The sequence below is a fragment of the Oryx dammah genome, unplaced genomic scaffold, assembly GCF_014754425.2.
Source record: "Oryx dammah isolate SB20612 unplaced genomic scaffold, SCBI_Odam_1.1 HiC_scaffold_26, whole genome shotgun sequence".
Taxonomy (NCBI): Eukaryota; Metazoa; Chordata; class Mammalia; order Artiodactyla; family Bovidae; genus Oryx; species Oryx dammah.
In genome coordinates, this window is record NW_024070210.1 from 15,869,621 (window position 1) to 15,890,230 (window position 20,610).

At 42.4% G+C, this 20,610-nt stretch overlaps 1 protein-coding gene across 12 annotated transcripts in view; it reads right to left on the minus strand.

Annotated features, from left to right (window-relative positions):
- Positions 1 to 20,610, minus strand: part of TTLL5 (tubulin tyrosine ligase like 5) — a 308,459-nt gene that overhangs the window by 161,831 nt on the left and 126,018 nt on the right. For 7 of the 12 annotated variants that reach the window (XM_040226042.1, XM_040226045.1, XM_040226044.1 and 4 more), the window contains one exon: positions 19,255 to 19,442. In XM_040226042.1, coding sequence (XP_040081976.1) covers positions 19,255 to 19,442 — 188 coding nt within the window. The remainder of the gene's footprint in view (positions 1 to 19,254; positions 19,443 to 20,610) is intronic. The other 5 variants (XM_040226046.1, XM_040226052.1, XM_040226048.1 and 2 more) reach the window with 1 other exon arrangement.

Below are 20,610 nucleotides of genomic sequence, written 5' to 3' on the forward strand. Positions count from 1 at the left end.
CTATAAACTGCACAGTTCACTACAGTAGTCACCGGCCACAGATGACTATTGTGCACTTGAAATATGGCCAATGTGACTGAGGAACTGGATTGTAAACTGTATTTAACTTACATTTTAAAAGCCACATGAAGGCCGTGGCCATCTTATCGGACAGCACAGCTCTAGAGCCTTGACCAGATCTGGCTGAATCCTATGAGTACAGATTTATGCCTGCCTAAGTTCAGTCTAAGCAAATTATCTCCAGATTAAATGAGTTTTGAATCTCTCTAGTTCTTTCTTTTAGCTTCTCAGTTTTTTCTAGAATAGGCAGAAGAATTCCTTGAACTAAAACAGACCCACACATCAACTCTGGTGGCCCTAGCTACACCTTGTCTTGACTAGGGATAGGGCTGACCAAAGGGCAGGGCAAGTCTTAAGAAACTCTATAAGCCACACAGAGTTCACACCTGGCAGTTCCTTCCTTAAAGGGACAGAATGACGATGACTATTCCTGTCATAGGCTCCCTTTGCTTCCCTGTCCATCTACATTTCTTCAGATAACATAACAAAACCAGCTTTGATAAAATGAAGAGAAAGTAGAAAATGGCATTTAATTACACCTGATTTGCAACAAATGGGTAACATGTCACTACTAAAGAATTTTTTTTTTTTTAATGACAAGGCTCACAGCACATAAAGACACAGCACCAGTCACAAAACAGAGGCTCATCATTTTAGTGAGGAGGATCAGGCTACTAAGGTTGAAGTGGTCTGGCAACCCACTCTAGTATTCTGGCCTGGAGAATCCCATGGACAGAGGAGCCTGGCAGGCTATAGTCCATAGGGTTGCACAGAGTCGGACACAACTGAAGTAACTTTGCACAGCATAGTCACCACTGGGCCAGTTGGCTTCTCTGGGCTAATAATCAGAGACTATGCTACTAAATCTAGGCTGGTCAACTCACGAATTTATGCCACCAGTTGCAAAGGGGTCTGGAAGACAGGATAAAGAACATGTCTTATTGATAAAGGATATCAACATCTTTATGTTGCTTATAAGAACTTTACAGGTCTATGTTTGGATCTCTAAAATGTTTTGCCCTAGTTAGTTTTTAAGCAAATACAAAATCTTTCAGGTTCCTTTACAATAATAGTAATAGCAACAAAGTTGGATTAGCGCTAATGATGGCTAACCTTAATCAGTATTTTGTTTTTGCCAGGCATTGTTCAAGACAAATAACTCAATCTTCAAGATGCATCTGTTAGGTACAATTATTGCCCTCATTTATAGATGGGGAAACTGAGATTGAGAGGTAAAATAATTTGTTCAAGAACAAATAATTGTTATCTATAAGCCCCTAGATTCAATTCCTGTTTTGCCTGATACAAAACCTCCTGATTTTGCAGTTTTAACCACTGAGTTATTCCCACTGCCGTATAACTTTCAACCTGAACTTACTATTCTGTCTGTGGACTGGCATTTGCATTATCCAGGAGTTTGTTAAAAATGCAGACTCAGCCCAATCTCAGCCCCAGTGAACAGAAATCTGTATTTGACAAGAGCCACAGGTAATTCACGTGCATCTTTAAGCTTGGGAAGCACTTGCTACAGGGCATGGTGAGAAAGGAAAGAACAGGAAAGAGGAACCTTTCAAATCTAGTCCTCCATAAAGCTCAGGGGATCGTCCAAAAACCAGCAGAAATGCCCTAATGGAGTGGGGAACAACATACAAAACCACCAAAGGGAAGGAGTAGAGAAAACAATTCTATGAAGAACTTTGAGGCTTTACTATGTCTCATTGTCATCTGGATGTTCAAACATTAACATGCATAAAGTCAAGTATGCCAAGGATGAAAAAGTGGATGAAACAGTTTAGAACAAGCTTCACGGAACTTCAAATCTAGCTTATCACGCTGCCATGAAAAATGGTGGTCATGAAAAATAAATCAAGACAAGCGCTTCCCTGGTGGCTCAATGATAAAGAATCCGCCTGCCAATACAGGAGACAATGCAGGGTTTCCGGATGGGGAAGATCCCACACGCCTCAGAGCAACTAAGCCCGTGTGCCACACCTATTGAGCCTGTGCTTTGGAGCCCGGGAGCCGCAACTACAGAGCCCATGTGCCTCAACTACTGAAGCCTGCATGCCCTAGAGCCCGTGCTCCACAGAAAGAGAAGCCACTGCAATGAGAAGCCCACAGGCCCAACTCCAGAGTGGCCCCAGTCGTCGTGACCAGAGAAAAGCCCAAACAAATAAATAAATACAAGTATGTATAAAAAACAAACCAAGATATTTAAGCCTCATAACAATCAGCTTGTTAAACGTTCTTCCACCCCTGCCTTTCTCCAAGTGAAGGACGGCCTGTAGGAGAATCCAGTCTCGAGTGCGTGTGTGCGTGCGTGTGTGCATGTGTGCCAAGGCCCACCTGGGCCTTAGGGTCCGCTGGCAGATGTTTCACCCCTTGCTCTCCTCCTCCCCCCTCCTCTGCCTCTGCTCCCACTCTCTCGGAGCAGCTTCTGCAGAGGTTCCACTCCCGCTTCCTTCGTCATGTCCGTTGCCACGCTGACCTCGGGGTGTTTTTTCTTTCAGTACCAAAACTCTTGTTTATTTTAGAGCCAGCCTTCCGAATGAGGCAGGTGAGCAAATATCTGAATGTGTGGGGTAGGGACACACTGCACGCATTCCATCTAGACAGGTGTTTAAATTACTGCGGGAATAAATACAGGTGATGGATTGAGAAAAGGGGGAGCAGAAACAGAGAGGGAGGCCAATTTCCGGTGGCTGGCCCGCCCAAGTGTTACTGCTTGTTACTGCTGTTTGCTAAAAGTAGCACTACTGCCAGTGCTGTAATTAAAATATGATGGCATTGCCCTGATGGCTTCCCAGAATATACCTACCACCCACTCAGACACATAACCTTTTGGTATCCAAAAAGGATCCGGGGCCAGGCCTAACTAGATCACTGTTGCTCTGTAGGCATGCTCAAGAAATGCTACAGTCCTGAACGTTCAAAAGAAGTCCAAAACTCAAAGATTTAAGTCCATAAATATTTTCTCTATTGCTGCAAAGCCTTGGGTAATGTCCTAAGAGTATGGGTGGCCATACTCTTAAAATGCGGCCTCTGCCCTTAAGCCATGAAGGAGTTGGTAATCGAGTGAGAAAAACATCCAGACAAATAGCAATATTAAAGGCCTCCAGGATATGGTAATTGCCATAATAAAGGCATTACGGAAATTCAAAGAAGGCAGTTGAACTGGTCCTAAAATGATCAGTAGGAGGACTGGTTTGGGGCTGGTGGAATGGTGGTGGCTACAAGGAGAAAAGATAGGCAGGATTAAAAACGCAGAGACAGATAAGCAGGAAGAGTCTCTGAGAAACAGAAAGACACTCTAATTCGGCCAAAGCTTAGAGCAATGGAAGATGGAAACCAATAAGAGAACACCTTGGGGAGGTCCCTGAATTCCACTCTCTTCATCTAGTAGACAGCAGTAAGATGGCTTGCAGATTCGGACAGAGTAGGGCTATGCCAGGACTGTGGGGAAGCAGGGAAATCTGGCTGAGAGTCAGCACGGTCAGGCAAGACATAATAAGGATGGGATGCAGGACACGCTTTGCTGGTCTCTCCTCATCCCCCCTCCCATCCCACCCCAAGGCTGAAGAAGAGTGCTGGGCCTTGGAACTGGAGAACGGCATCTGTAGTATGGTGATAAAAGCTCTCAAGTTCATGTGTTCACGTTTTCTTTTTTTGAATCAGCCCTCTTTTGGATTACATCCTCCCAAATAGCTGGCAAGGCAAGTTGGCACTGCCCACCATTTAAGAAGGGAAGGTCCGAGACTGGGCATCTTAGGCCAGCTTTGTTCTAGGGCCTCATGGAAAAATGCGCCTTTCTTTAGATTTATCACTCCATGCCTCCCCTCAACAGGAAAATGGTTTGAGGATCAAGACAGGGAGGTGGGCCAGGAGCAAGGTGCCCAGGAGGCAGACTAGATGGCTTCTGTCTAGGCCTGAGACCTGGAGGCAAAAGAAGACATTGGCTCATCCGGCCCATGTCACCAAAGCTAGGATTCCTACTTGGGAGACTGAAGCCAAAAATCTTGTAATGATTAAGAGATGCTTTGGCCTGGGAGATCGTCTCTGGGAATCTTCTCTTGACTCTCAAGTTAGCTGCTATGGAATCTGGATCCCAGCCATAGTTCTCTTGCAGTCAGTGTTTAATGACCAATAACTTCTAGATCCATCATGGAACAAAAAAAACAAACAAACTGACGTTTAAGGACAGTCAGGTTTTAGCAAATATTTGAAAAGACAAAACAGGTTAATGAAAAAAAAGAAGTTGCCAGTGTCTACTGCAGTACTGAATCCCCCGCATATCAGCATTAACTAGCATCTACTTCTGTGCACGCATGTGCCGCCAGAGACGCTCAGAGGGCTCAGAGACGCTCAGAGGGCTCAAACAAACCTTGTGCGCACCAGGACCCAGAGACCCCACAGAGACTGAGACAGAACTGTGTGTGAGTGTCTCCTGCGGAGGTACGGGTCAGCAGTGGGCTCCTGCGGGGGCAGGGGCTCTGGGTGCAGCAGACCTGAGTATGGCATGAGCCCCCTTGGAGGAGGTCGCCGTTAACCCCACCATAGGGCCGCCAGAACTCACACAGGACCGGGAAAGAGACTTTTAGAAATAGAAAGGCTATGACCAACCCGACAGTGTATTTAAAAAGCAGAGACATTACTTTGCCAACAAAGATTTGTCTAGTCAAAACTATGGTTTTTCCAGTAGTCACGTATGGATGCGAGAGTTGGAGTACAAAAAGCTGAGTGCCGAAGAATTGATGCTTTTGAACTGTGGTGTTGGAGAAGACTCTGGAGAGTCCCTTGGTCAGCAAGGAGATCCAACCTGTCCATCCTAAAGGAAATCAGTCCTGAAAATTCATTGGAAGGACTTATGCTGAAGCTGAAACTCCAATACTTTGGCCACCTGACGCAAAGAACCGACTCATTGGAAAAGACCTCGATGCTGGGAAAGATTGAAAATGGGAGAAGGGGATGACAGAGGATGAAACGGTTGGGTGGTATCACCAACTCAATGGATATGAATCTGAGTAAGCTCCAGGATTTGGTGATGGACAGGGAGGCCTGGCACACTGCAGTCCATGGGGTCCCAAAGAGTCAGATATGACTGAACAGCTGAACCGAACTGAACCACTGTGCATGCGTGTGCCATCAATCCCTCTAGAACAAGACACTCTCTACTTACAGCAGGCCCCAGGGCTCTACATTTCTACAGATATGGCTTGTCTACAAATGTAGTGGCAAAAACCCTTCTCTAACTGGGGCTTATGGGTTTTCACAAGACTTTCACCTTAACACAGTACCAAGGTGTCTCATTGCTGCTTGGGAAAAGACAGCAGCAAATACAGATACAGCTATGCCAGGAGAGGCAGGAATTATCTCCAACCTGGAAACTGAAAAACCAGAGGCTATTTTGGGTTTCACCATTAGCCCTAGGAAGGTCCTTCACACCACATCAGTGGAGCTGGATCCTGAAATCTTGTTGGTAGTACCTTGTGCTTTACTTTCCAATGTTAGATTTATTTTTCACAGAAGAGTTCCCTCAGCTATAAAGGATCCTTGCCATTACACTGTTTCAAGAGCATAATGGTAGAGTTGAAGAGCTTCATGCCATGTTTTGCACTGTATTCTAATTATAGGTTTATTCACTTATCTTGCCCCACAAATTACATGCTCCCTTAGGACAAGGACTGCATCTTATTCCCTTTTGTATCCCTGGAGTTTACCCAGTAGGCACAAAAGTATTTATATAAATGAAGTGGGTCTCATCTAGTCTCAAATAACCCTCACAAACACACCTCAATCTCCAACTAGCAGCTAGTTTCACCAGTGAGTTAAAAAGTGATTCATGTCACTGGAAGGATTGCAAGGAAATTAAAGGTTCCAAATTACCTCTTTTTAAAAATGCCATAAGGGAAGGACTGTTTGGAATAAAGGGAAATGAAATAATCAGTGACTAGAGTGAGAGATAAGTGTTGCTCTTGCTATTATCAACCTGCATAATTTTAGAGATGATTTCTGCCCAGTCTTGAAGTTTTGGGCAAAGTTCTCAAATGGGTCGAAGAATAGCTTAGACATACAGATTTTATTCCTTGTCGATGAATATACTATATATGCTTTTCATGACACTGAAACAGCAAACAGCTAACACTCCATTTGAGATTCACTCAGGCAACCTCAGGTTCACTAAGGCTGTTTGCAAAGTTCATGTCTCTTATTTATCAAAATGGAGATGGAAATTCAACATCAAAGACTTAGTAACAGCTTAACATAAGAACAAATCAGTGGCAGAGCGTTCCCAATGCAGCTTATAATCTTGGGATAGCTCAGTCTCCTCATTAGAGCATGGTCCATAAAATCTCAACTAAGTCATCCAATGAGGTCTAGAGATGGGGTTCCACAAGATTATTTCGTTAATCCAACAAATATTATCAGACACTCTGTGGCATTCTTTTGAGCACTGAGGATAGAACAATCTTTTTTTTTTTTTAATTAAAAAAATTCTTGCCTTCATGGAGATTATGGCCTGGGGCCGGGTTTGGGGGGGGGGGTGTCGCTGTATCACTGAAATATACAAAGAATGTCTGAAGCTAGGATAATCACAAATTTAAAGCAATCACTTTTGGCCAAATTACTGATATTAATGACCATATACTACCTAAAAGTTTTCAGAAGTTCTCAACTTGGAGACCATGGGTCCACCCGGCATCATGAAGGAGTTAAGCTGGAGAGGGAGGAAATGTTTATGAACCCTCTGAAATTAACATACATTTCTAAGTTTGAGCGCACATTTTTTTCAGGAGAAAAACTGTAACTTGCATTCGATTCTCAAAGGAATCTCTCACTCTAAAAAGGTTCAGACTCACTTTATATCACTGATATGAAGACCAATTTTTCTAAAGCTGTATTCACACTGTACTCTGAACTATACCAGTAGTATCTTGAGAACAACGTTCTCTGTCTCATTCATATACCAAGGCTCATCAGGATACGATGGGATCAACTAAGTCTGTCATGGACCCTTCATTCCCAACCATGGGGCCCTGAATGATTTGGAATAGAGAAATGTAGTGGTGAGCCCTATCTGACTTGTTTTACCATATGTCACTGGAACAAAAGGCAATCCTTGAATTAAAAAAAAAAAATCACTGGACCAAGATCTATTTCACTCAAGACAAAATGAAAAGGCAAAGTGCCAGATCTGTACTTAATTACATGATTTGCATCACTGGATAAATACTAGAGAATATATTCAATTAAGAAACAAGAAAAGAATCATCCGTAAACAGCTACTTTTAAACCATTCTTCCAAGGGCACTTTCTGAGCAGGTATTAAATCATTAGCCATGACCACAAACATGTTTTAAGGCATGACCTTCCTCTCCTGTTCCTGGATACTGATAAAATGAATCTCAAGAAACTTATATCCTAATCAGCAGGAGATGAGATTTCCAGTGTTAATCTCACTTTCAAAGGGGTTAGGAAAGGCAAGGAACCTCTGCAGCTCTGCTGCATTAGCACTCAGTTCTCTTGCCATGTCTTCTCTCATAAACGCTGTCACCTACATGACATACATACACACACAGACACTTGGTGTTCCAAAATCTACAAGGAGTTCCAGATCAAGAATTGCCAAAGACATTCCTGGAAAACCTTATAAGATGGCCAAATCCATTTCTTGTACTTCTAATTCATTATTCAGTCTTTGAGTCGATGGGGGCCGCCGCCACCATGATAAACAGATCTACTCTCACTGCATCTCCAGGGATTAAGGAGGCTGCTCAGCGATGAACCCAAATTCACTACCAAACAATCTGACGGCTTGGCTACAACTCTACAGTGGCCTTAAGCTCAGTCACTATAGTCTAAGGAGAGGTGAGAGTCCTGTGTGAAATGAGAAGAGGCAGAAAAACACCGAGGGAGAGTATAAAGTCAGAGAGATTTGGTTTGAGTCCTGGTGCCGTCACTTGCCATTTGTGTGACCTCAGCAGAGTGACCTATGCTTTCAGCTATTTTCTTCATCTGTTAAAAAAAGTCTCTACTTCATAAGGTTACGGAGATAATAATGCATATAAAGTACTTACCACAGTGTCCAGTACAAAGCAGACATTCAACTAATGTCACCTACTTTATTATGAAGGGCAGGTGTATTGAAAAAAAAATGGAAAAGAAATAGTTTTTTAAAACAGATGTAAAAACCAGCATAACACAGAAGAGAAATTTTTTTTCAATTTAGCAAGCATGTAATAAGTGCATACCAAGTGCTGGGTGATGGGTTAGAAAGAACACCATCACAGAGATTATAACTCAACAGAAAAGAAGAGATGCAAAACTATAACATATTTTGAGGGAATGACTAATGAAGGGCTACGGACATAGACAATGGAAAGATGACGTCTGGCTGGGGTGGCAGGGGATTATTCATTCATTTATTTTAAAAATAAGTATCAAATCCAGACTGTACACCCAGGTTGGGAAAAGTGGTGAAAAAATGGACATGGTCACTTTCCACCTTAGTCAGGTACCTTATAGTCCAGTAGAATTAGCACATTTACTGAGTACTACCCATGAATTAGGCTCTGAGGCAGCAAAGGATACTGCCTCCAAAGAGCTCACTGTTCATTAAAGGAGAGAGCTATCTGCACAAACACAAATAACTGTATGGCGAACGAAATGGCATGCCTATGAGAGAAGTGGCACTTACACTGAGCCTGGACAAATGAATATAGTTACATATGGTGTTGTTGTTGTTCAGTCACTAAGTCGTGTCCAACTCTTTGTGATCCCCTGGATGGCAGCAGGCCAGGTTTCCCTATCTCCCAGAGTTTGCTCAAATTCATGTCCATCGAGTCAGTGATGCCATCCAACCATCTCATCCTCTGTTGCCACCTTCTCCCTTCTTCAATCTTTCCCAGCATCAGGATTTTTCCAATTAGTTGGGTCTTTGCATCAGGCAGCCAAAGTATTGGAGCTTCATTGACTGGTTTGATCTCTTTGCTATCCAAGGGACTCTCAAGAGTCTTCAGCTTCACAATTCGAAAGCATCAATCCTTTGGTGCTCAGCCTGTGAGAGGTCCAACTCCCAAACCCATACATGACTACTGGAAAAGCTATAGCTTTGACTAGATGGATCTTTGCCAGCAAAGTGATGTCTCTGCTTTTTAATGCACTGACGAGCTTTGCCATAGTTTTTCTTCTAAGGAGCAAGTGTCTTAATTTCATGGCTGCAGTCACCATCTGCAGTGATTCTGGAGCCCAAGAAAAGAAAATCTGCCACTGCTTCCATGTTTTCCCCATCCATTTGCCATGAAGTGATGGGACCAGATGCCATCTTGGTTTTTTGAATGTTGAGTTTTAAGCCAGTTTTTTCACTCTCCTCTTTTACCTTCATCAAGAGGATCTTTAGTTCCTCATCGCCTTCTGCCATAAGGGTGGTATGATCTGCATATCTGAAGTTGATATTTCTCCCAATGATCTTGATTCCAGCTTGTGCTACAGCCAGCCCAGCATTTCATATGATGACTCTGCATATAAGTTAAAAAAGCAGGTGACAAAATACAGCCTCGACATACTCAGTTCCCAATTTGGAACCAGTCCGTTGTTCCATGTCCAGTCCTAATTGTTGCTTCTTGAGCTGCATACAGGTTTCTCAGGAGGCAGGTAAGGTGGCCTGGTATTTCCATCTCTTTAAGAATTTTCCTTGATTTGTTGTGATACACACAGTCAAAGGCTTTAGCATAGTCAATGAAGCAGAAGTAGATGCTTTCCTGAAATTCCCTTGTTTTTTCTATGATCCAACAGATATTGGCAATTTGATCTCTGGTTCCTCTGCCTTTTCTAAATCCAGCTTGTACATCTGAAAGTTCTCGGTTCACGTACTGTTGACTGGGGAACGTTTCCCAAGAGAAGACAGCATAAATTAAGGAACAGAGGCTAAGAAAATTCTGGATGAGCTGCACAAAAACCTCTGTCATGGGAAGGAGACAGGCTGGAGAAGTAACCTGGAGCCAGATTCTACATAAAGGCTTTGAATAACATTCAATAGCTGGGGCTTCACTTTGAAGATAACAGGATTCCATTCAAGATTCTTGAGCTAAGGAGTATCATTATCAGACTGGTGGTTTAGAAAGATTCCTTTAGAACAAAGACTAGGGTGAACAGAGGAGAATGGCTGGGAGACCATTTAGGAGGTAACTGTAGTGATCCAGTCCAGAAATAATTAAGTCCTTAAGCAGAACAGTAGATGTGAAACAGAGAAGATATATATCAGAGAAATTATAGAGTCAGCCTCAACAAGAACTGGCAACAACTGCCCTGACATAGAGAGAATGAGGAAACAGAGAAGCTGATAAACTAAAGGCTCTATACCTAAGCCCCTAGGAGAACTGCAGTGTCACTGATACAGAGTGGGGAAAGGGGAGAAGAACAGGTAAGTTTTAGATATAGTGAACATTTTTCGAGTATTTTCATAACATGCTTAAAAAGTACATTGAATATTCTGGGTTCTTGCAATACAGTTGGATGGAGATGTCTAGCAGGCAGTTGGAAATCTGGACATGACACTCAGAAAACAGGTTCAAACTAAAGATGTATATTTGGGAGCAATCTGCAGACCAGTACTAGATGAAGCTGTGGGAAGAGGAAGTCTACCCAAGGGGAGGCACTACAGAGAGGCATAAAGTTCAGGTGAGCTCTGGGATTCAGATGCATGTTGAAGGATACCTGTGAGAACAGGGGGAAACAGATGCCCAGGCAGCAATGCCCTTCTTTAATCAGAAAGACTCTGCTGTTGTCAGTTTATACATTTCAGGTCTAAATACCAGTGGCTTTTTAAAAACATGGAATCTAGTTTTTGGGGGGGAAGTATTAGGATCATCTCTCAAAGGAATTACTGAAGGGCTGGAGAAGCTAAGGGGAGTTTTCATGAAGGAGGCAGTCAATAATAGTGCCATGTACTAAAAGAGAAGGAGGATTAATAATAGGGGATTGAAGCTGGCAATTCCAAGGTCATCAGTGACCTTTGAGAGTTACTGTTTTGTTTAGTCGCTCAGTCATGTCTGACTCTTTTGTGACCCCCATGGACTGTAGCCTGCCAGGCTCCTCTGTCCTTGGGATTTCCCAGGCAAGAATACTGGAGTGGGTTGCCATTTCCTTTTCCAGGGAATCTTCCCAACTCAGGGATTGAACCCATGTCTTTTGCAATGGCAGGAGGATTCTTTACCACTGAGCCACCTGGGAAGACCTCTGAGAAAGAGTCAAAATGGTAAGAGATAAAAAAAAAAAAAGGTTATTTTAGAACAAGAGACCATCAGTAGGTCAACGACCTAAGGAAAACTGGGAGTTTAAAGCCTGAAGAGACACAGAAGAGCTGGGGAAGTGACAGGATCAACTGTTACTATGACCGAGAGCAGGGAGGTATAAGGGTCCAGGAGACTTCGTCTTGACACTGTAATTACTCCACATGACACAGAAGAAAATTAAGGCACAGGGAATTTAAATAACTTGTCCAAAGTCTCACTGACCCAAGGGCTTCTGTTTTTTCCATGTACCTTTTTCTGTTTCTAGAAATGGAGAAAAATATACGACACAAAGAAGCACAACTTTTCTACCCAGAAAAATACAGAACCAAAGAAGCTACACTTAGGGGAAAAAAATTACAAAATCAGAACGCAAATGGACAATAGTTCAAACGTGTCAGATACGGTCAGGAGGCAGGAAGAGCATTTCCGGTACTGAATGCCCAAGCGTGTGATAACTGAGGGCCGCTGGCGTCAATCCTGGAAAACACCTGTAACCACATCAAAAAATTGTGCTTCCTCTCTGCCAGCTTCACCTTCAAATAGAAATTTCTGAAATTGAGATCTACTCCAGGTCCACCCTGGACCCTGAAGAAATGAGCAGGATCACAATGGAAACTGCTGAAGCAGAAGAAATGATCAAAGAACTCCTTGAGTGCAAACGGATGGGTAAGGGGTGTGAGCCAACGTTCTCGACCTGGGCGGACACCCTTCTCTAGGACTAGGCGGGAAAGGGGCAGGGGGAGGGGTAAAAGTAAAAAGACACTGAATACTTTTTTTTTTATCCTCTCCATCTAAATGAAAAATGGGAGAAGCAAAAAGCATCTCCTCCCTCCCATGTATCTGTCAGCATATTTCCAGGAGGCCCGGCCACATCCCGGGCACTGGCTGGCCGGGAACAGAGCCTGACACAGCACATTCGCTAGCACCGGAGCCTCGCCTGGGTGGTCGGCTGTTATTCCTTTGATTAAACTCCCAGGCTGGAAGAGCTGGAGCTGCTCCTAGTGATAGCTGGTCCTGCAATCTCACACTGGCCCGCACAGAGAGGCCGGTGCTCCCTCTGTCTGCCCGCCTCCCTCTCCTCACTGCAGAGCTGGGCTCCTTTGCCACATTCTTCTGTTCACTGACAGTGGTAACCACAGAGGGCTGCTTCCGTGTGTGCAGAGGGCTGCAGTTGTAAAGCACACCTCTCCTGGCACGGGGGTGAGGAAAAGACAGCGAGATCTCACAGTCAAGCTGCTACTCCAGCGTCATGCTGTCAGCTACCTGCCACAGGGCTCTCTCTCCAACCAGCAAAAGATGGTTTTAGAGCACCCTGCTTTCAGGGACATACACACTCATTTCCAAAGGATCCCAGCCCCCAAAGATAACCAGCTTCTCACATGCCAAGGGAAAGAACTAAATCTGACCTTCCCTCTGCTCAGATTTGTTAGGTTGAATAATCCTACATGGAGAACATGTAACTCTAGTTTCCAAGCATATGCAAACACTTCCAAAGTGGCCACGGTGGCTACTTTGTGGTGGCAGGGCAAGGTCAATATTCTTGTATGCTCTAGGCTATAAATAAGCTTAAATCATAGCAGAAATAGTAAAAGTAGTTACAAGATAAATGAAGTCCTGTTTTTAGCCAAATAAATTCGTAAGAATCTAGCCTCTAATGCAAATGATGGGCAACTTAAAGTTTTATAAATTTGTAGGTTGTCCGAGTACTTTGCTTTCTTTTCTTTTGGCTAATTCACACTGTTCCTCAGCATCTTCACCAGCGAGCAGGGAGGAAAAGGGGATGCCATTGCTTCATCCTGCAACCCATCCTCCTCCTAGCTACCTAAGTGAGACAGTTAAAAGGCAAGGCCCATTTGTCTCTGTGGCTCCCGGTCATTGTTGAGATAAACAGCCGAGTTCCTTCACAGGTCATTCAAAGTGCTCCTTGAATCAGCCCTTGTCTTCTCCTCTGGCGTCCATTTCAGCTGCTTTCTGCTGACTCCCTATGCTCCAGCATCGCTTACCACCAGCTTTCTGGTTCCCCACGTACACACATGTAAGCTTTTCTTTTGGAGCCTGCCCCACCCTTCTTCTGCCACCCACCTGCCTACCCCTAAGATTCAGTGTAGGGGTAATCTCTTCAAGAAGGCGGCTTTGGCACTCCCACCCACATGCTGGGTTAGGTACCCTCTGGTGGTTTTGTTATTCCCTAGAAACACTGGAGCATATCCCATGCGAGTACATTCCATAACACATTCTAATAACACATTCTATCCTGTGTTATGTGGCTGTTCCCCATACCACACTGTGAGTTACTTCACACTGAGATCTATTGTCTTGTATCATCCCTGTGGCTTAGCATTAAGGTTTGGAACACTCCTAAGAGTGTAATAAAATGTTTTTGAATGAATGAGTTAAAAGAATGCATTTGAATAAAAAGTTTTATGGAAAATGCAACTAAAAGCTTTAATGGGCAAGTAGCTGAAATCATAGACAATATAAAGGAACTCTTTTTCAGAAATTCCCTCAAATTTCAATTTTTCGGGGGAGGGGGCCATGCCACACCGCACGTAGGATCTTAGTTCCCTGACCAGGGAATGAATCCACGCCCCCTGGGATGGAAGTACAGAGTCTCAAAAGCTAGACTGCCAGACAAGCCCCAAATTTCAATTTTTTTTATATTCATCTTCCAAGATAGCATGAAAATTTTAAATCAGCATACCTTATTTAGTGGAAGATCTCTTAACACTTTGCCAGGAAAAGTAATATAGAGATATATATCAGGGCTTATGGAATATAATACTTTGGCTACCTGATGCAAAGAGCTGACTCAATGGAAAAGATCCTAATGCTGGGAAAGATTGAAGGCAGATGCTGGGAAAGATTGATGGCAACAGGAGGAGAGGGCAACAGCGGATGAGATGGTTAGATAGCATCATCGACTCAATGGACATGAGTTTGAGCAAACTCTGGGAGATAGTGAAGGACAGGGGAGCCTGTGTGCTGCAGTCCATGGGGTCACAAGAGTAGGACACAACTTAGCAACTGAACAACAACATGGCATATAATTCAAGCAAGACACATAGGGAAAAAAAAAAAAAAGAAGACACATAAAGAAAAAGAAGAAATGAGTGAAAATAAAGTACTCAATTCAAGAAATTGGGAGGAAATACCAAAATAAAGCTGTAGAATGCAGAAAGAAGGACGTTAACATAGATAAAACAAGAAGATGACCAATTAAAAAACTATAACAGAAAGAATATATCCTATTGAACAGAGAAGGAGGGAAGAAAATATTCATGAAAAAAAAGCACAGACGCAAAATAGGAATTGAAAATAAGGAACTAATGACCGATAAGAGGAAATTAGAAACATTTGAAGGAATTACTGTACACAGAGTTGCTTCTGGTGAGCTGAGTTAAAGGTTCACACCCCAAGTCCGGAGAGGAGAGTGGACCTTTCAGCACGTTCTGACTGGAGGCGTGCCTCTCACCAGAGCCACAGACACCTTATCACTTGTCTCAGTAAATAAGCAACCAAGGCACTTTGTTTCAAACACAGCTAGGAGCAAAAGGAAATGGCTAGTAAACAGATGTCCCAGGGCCCATATTAAGTCATTATAACATGTTATTATTTACCAGAAAAAGAACAATAGAAGAATTTCCCAAATTCCAAATTAAGGAATTACTTTCTCTGAGGAGAAATAACACATAACTTGAGATTTTCAACAGGAACATTCATTTTGGTAACACAATGTTTAACCCAAAAACTGACTTCAAATCAAATCACAAACCTTTAGTTATTAAGAGCCTTCTATAGTTGAAAGAGCGATCTTTTCCAAGCATACAGCATGTAGACTTTACAGAAAGGTTTTTGCATACTGCCTTCATGACCTTGTATTTTCCTCATCAACAAATAAAGACCGTGAGGTGCACAGAATTTGAGTGAAGTGCCCAAGATCACACAGCTAGTAGAAGAAGGCAGGTCTTTAGACGCTAATCCAGTCCCTTTCCCACTACAATGCCTGCTCCAGTACTGCACTAACCACCCTCTTTATTAACCAAAAAGTTAAGGCCAACGTCTAAGTGAATTTAGATCCCTATAAAGGGAAGTCTGATGGAATTTTAATTCACTGCCACTAAATTCTTCTTAGATGAAACAGATTGAATGCGAATGATTTTCTAGAGATAAGGACACAGTCACCTTGGATTCCCACAGGATCAGGATCCTTTCATTTTGGCAAGCTTTGTCGGCTACCAAATGATAGGTAAAAATATGTAAACATTGATATTGGCTATGACTTCTACTACAATTGCAAAGAAAATTTCTTAATGTCTCGGTGCTTCTCAGTTCAGTTCAATTCAGTCACTCAGTTGTGTCCGACTCTCCACAACCCCATGGACTGCAGCCCGCCAGGCCTCCCTGTCTATCATCAACTCCCAGAGTTTACTCAAACTCATCTCCACTGAGTCGGTAAGGCCATCCAACTATCTCATCCTCTGTCATCCCCTTCTGCCTTCAATCTTTCCCAGCATCAGGGTCTTTTCAAATGAGTCAGCTCTTTGGATCAGGTGGCCAAAGTACTGGAGTTTCAGCTTCAACATCAGTCCTTCCGATGAATATTCAGGATTGATTTCCTTTAGGATGGACCTGTTGGATCTCCTTGCAGTCCAAGGACTCTCAAGAGTATTCTCCAACACCACAGTTCAAAAGCATCAATTCTTTGGCACTCAGCTTTCTTTATAGTCCAACTCTCACATCCATACATGACCACTGGAAAAAGCATAGCCTTGACTAGATGGACCTTTGTTGGCAAACTAATGTCTCTGCTTTTTAATATGCTGTCTAGGTTGGTCATAACTTTCCTTCCAAGGAGTAAGCATCTTTTAATTTCATGGCTGCAGTCACCATCTGCAGTGATTGTGGAGCCCAGAAAAATAAAGTCTGACACTGTTTCCACTGTTTCCCCATCTATTTGCCATGAAGTGATGGGACCAGATGCCATGATCTTCGTTTTCTGAATGTTGAGCTTTAAGCTAACTTTTTCACTCTCCTCTTTCACTTTCATCAAGAGGCTCTTTACTTCTTCTTTACTTTCTGCCATAAGGGTGGTGTCATCTGCATATCTGAGGTTATTGATATTTCTCCCAGCAATCTTGATTCCAGCTTGTGCTTATTCCAGCCCAGAGTTTCTCATGATGTACTCTGCATTTAGGTTAAATAAGCAGGGTGACAATATACAGCCTTGACGTACTCCTTTTCCTGTTTGGAACCAGTCTGTTGTTCCATGTCCATCTAGAAGATGGACATTAACTTCCATCAGGAAGTCTGTTGCTTCCTGACCTGCATACAGATTTCTCAAGAGGCAGGTCAGGTGGTCTGGTATTCCCATCTCTTTCAGAATTTTCCACAGTTTCTTGTGATCCACACAGTCAAAGACTTTGGCATAGTCAATAAAGCAGAAATAGATGTTTTTCTGGAACGCTCATGCTTTTTCGATGATCCAGTGGATGTTGGCAATTTGATCTCTGGTTCCTCTGCCTTTTCTAAAACCAGCTTGAACATTTGGAAGTTCACAGTTCATGTATTGCAGAAGACTGGCTTGGAGAATTTTGAGCATGACTTTACTAGCATGTGAGATGAGTGCAATTGTGCGGTAGTTTGAGCATTCTTTGGCATTGTCTTTCTTTGGGATTGGAATGAAAACTGACCTTTGCCAGTCCTGTGGCCACTGCTGAGTTTTCCAAATTTGCTGGCATATTGAGTGCAGCACTTTCACAGCATCATCTTTCAGGATTTGAAAGAGCTCCACTGGAATTCCATCACCTCCACTGGCTTTGTTGGTCCTGATGCTTTCTAAGGCCCACCTGACTTTGGACTCCAGGATGTCTGGCTCTAGGTGAGTGATCCCACCATCATGGTTATCTGGGTAGTGAGTATCTTTTTTGCACAGTTCTTCATATTCTTGCCACCTCTTCTTAATATCTTCTGCTTCTGTTAGGTCCATACAATTTTTGTCCTTTATGGAGCCCATCTTTCATGAAATGTTCCCTTGGTATCTCTAATTTTCTTGAGATCTCTAGTCTTTTCCATTCTATTGTTTTCCTCTATTTCTTTGCAGTGATCACTGAGGAGGGCTTTCTTATCTCTCCTTGCTATTCTTTGGAATTCTGCATTCAAATGGGTATATCTTTCCTTTTCTCCTTTGCCTTTCACTTCTCTTTTTTTCACAGCTATTTGTAAGGCCTCCTCAGATAGCCATTTTGCTTTTTTGCATTTCTTTTTCTTGGGGGTGGTCTTGCTCCCTGTCTCGTGTACAATGTAACAAACCTCTGTCCATAGTTCGTCAGGCACTCTGTCTATCAGATCTAGTCCCATCAATCTATTTCTCACTTCCACTATATAATCATAAGGGATTTGATTTAGGTCACAACTGAGGTCTAGTGCTTCTAGTTGCTCATTAAAAACTAGAAACATACTCTAGTCAGTGACCCAGTGAAAACAGTGTCGTGGATCACCGGTCCTTTCCCCTCCTCATAGCCACTGCACATTTCACAATTCCTTCTCATTCTATTTTCTTTTCACATCATTCTGTCACTAAAATATAACTATTAATTACTTTCAAGTCTCAACACTGCCTGTACAAGATTCTTCACTTCCTAATTCACATTAGGCTTTTTAGCTACACCTTTCAAACTATTAGAGATTTGAAAAAGAAAATTCAACACAACCTCACACTCTGGGATGAGGCGGAAGTAAAGCTTGAATTATGGCCCGTAATTTTACACAGAAAAGTAGGGCACCACCAGGGAGCAGTGTGTTGCCTGCTTTTAACATGCACTTGAAGTAGTCATGGCTTCACTTTTTTCCTAGATTTGATTATCAGTAGCGGATTGTCAGGCTTCCCAGGTCATGCTCGTGGTAAAGAGCCTGCCTGCCAATGCAAGAGACATGAGAGACGTGGATTCGGTCCCCTGGAGGAGAGCATGGCAGCGGACTCCAGTATTCTCGCCTGGGGAATCCCATGGACAGAGGAGCCTGGCAGACAAACTACAGTCCATGGGGTCACAAAGAGTCAGACATGACTGAAGTCAGCACAGAGAAGTTGTCACCAATTAAATAATATGACACTATGAAGATAGAGAAAACTATAACTTTGGACTTGAATTATAATAATTCCTTTGGAGGATTTTGATGCCATTTTGCATTAAGAAAAAGGAAAAAATATGACTTCTACTTCCAGTTAAATACTGCAGAGATAATCAGCAAGAAGGCCTAAAAGAATCCTATAGTTCTTAAAAGTTTCATCTAACTTTACTGTGTTGTAAGCTAGTCAACATATATACAACATAAAAGTCAAAATCCCAGTATCCATCAAGCTTGCTGGATGACCTTGATTATATCACTCTTTTAGCCTCAGTTTCCCCCATCTGAAAAATGGGGAGAATGATACGGTTTGGATGAGGGCTTATTGGAATAACTCATTAATCAGTGCCCAGAAAACATCCTGACATCAAGAGATGAAAGGTAGTATAGTTTAAAAAGTAAAAGGTAACGTTATGGCATTCTGGTAAAAAGATTTACAAGACTAGAACTCACTGGAAAATTTTACCAACGAAATAAATTATTTTTAAAGATAATTTAAAAGTATATTTACAACTGAACATTTGAGTTTATTTGTCCACGAAATAACTACATCACAGCAAGCAGCAGACTTAACTTTGCAATACCTGTAACAGAAATCCTTTCTTTAAAGCTGAAGATGAACACTTTTAGCTAACATTCTTTAGCTCAAAAAACCAACTAACATTCATCCAATAAGCATCAGCATATGGGCATTAGTAAAGACAGGGAAGGACAGAGTACCATGGAGTCAACCCTATCCAATGGTTAAAAGCTCCATGACACCCCGAAGTGTCCATACCTGCTGGGTGAGGAGGCTGATGTGAGTGGACGGAGAGTACTGCCTGGCCGCCTGCTTCTCAGCCAGCCGCTGAAGTTCGGCCGTAACCATGCTCGGGTTGTACCGTTTGCTGTATGAAGAGCCATCTTCTCCCTCCTTTTGGGTTCTGGCCACTCCTGAATGCTGCTTGTTTGGATGGCACGAACCTGCTAAAGAGAAAAGCTTTCATCCGCTTAGGAAAAAAAGATTAGAAAAACTTAGGATGATGACAACCAACAGATATTCCACTGAATCCCAGGGATCTTTGACAACAAGAGGAGCAAGGACCTATCTTCAAATGCTCACAGAAGTAAACACATACCCTTATTATACCCAAGGATCTCTTCCTATCACCAAACTGTTACAGGCATCCATAACTATGCTTTTACATAATGTGAATCCTTCACAGAAAAAGAATTTTCATCATATGTAGTAGGTAATAATTGATCCTAAAATTAATGAATAAAAAAAGTGCAGCCTTGAAAATTGTTGCTATTCTTGCTTTTCTTGTTATGTGACAGTACTTGTCAGTAGTCTGCTGCGGCCACTGTCAAATCATCTACACTGCAGCCCGCCAGGCTCCTCTGTCCAAGCGACTCTCCAGGCGAGAATACTGGAATGGGCTGCCACGCCCTCCGCCGGGGAGCTTCCTAACCCAAGGACTGAAACCTGCGTATCTCACACTGGTAGGTGGGTTCTCTGCCACCAGCACCACCTGGGAAGCCCCATAATCCTTCTTACAAAGCTCAAAAAGGAAAAGAAGGATAAAAGCAAAACTGAGTTTATTTAGAAAAACACTAATAATCCTATATTACCAAATTTCAATTGATTTCTCCTTCAGATTTCTTCTTTCAACTATAATATCAGGGAAATCTATTGTTTTTGAGCTCTGAAATTTTGGCAAAAAGAAATTATTTAATAAATAATCAAGGTTCATATTTGCTCTGTGATAAGTCACACAACCCATTGGGAAAAAAATTAAAGTCAAAAAAGTAGAAACACTACGTGTTTCCTTTCTGTCTTATCAATGCTTATATAACCATGATCATCCTTATATATACAATCTGATGACACTGCTTTATTATATTATTTGACACATATAAAATACTATCTACAATAGATGTAGAAGTTATAAAACATATAATGAACTGACTACCTAAGTCATATTAACATGCATCAACCTATGGGTTCCTTCTCATTCTTAATCTCCCCCTATCATTCATCCCCTTCTTTTTTTAAAACATAGTTTTATTCTTTATTTCTATGTGTGTAGGCATACCTAAAATACAGTTAATTTTGCTTGTTTTGAGCTCTATAAAAATGGTATCTTACTGTAGT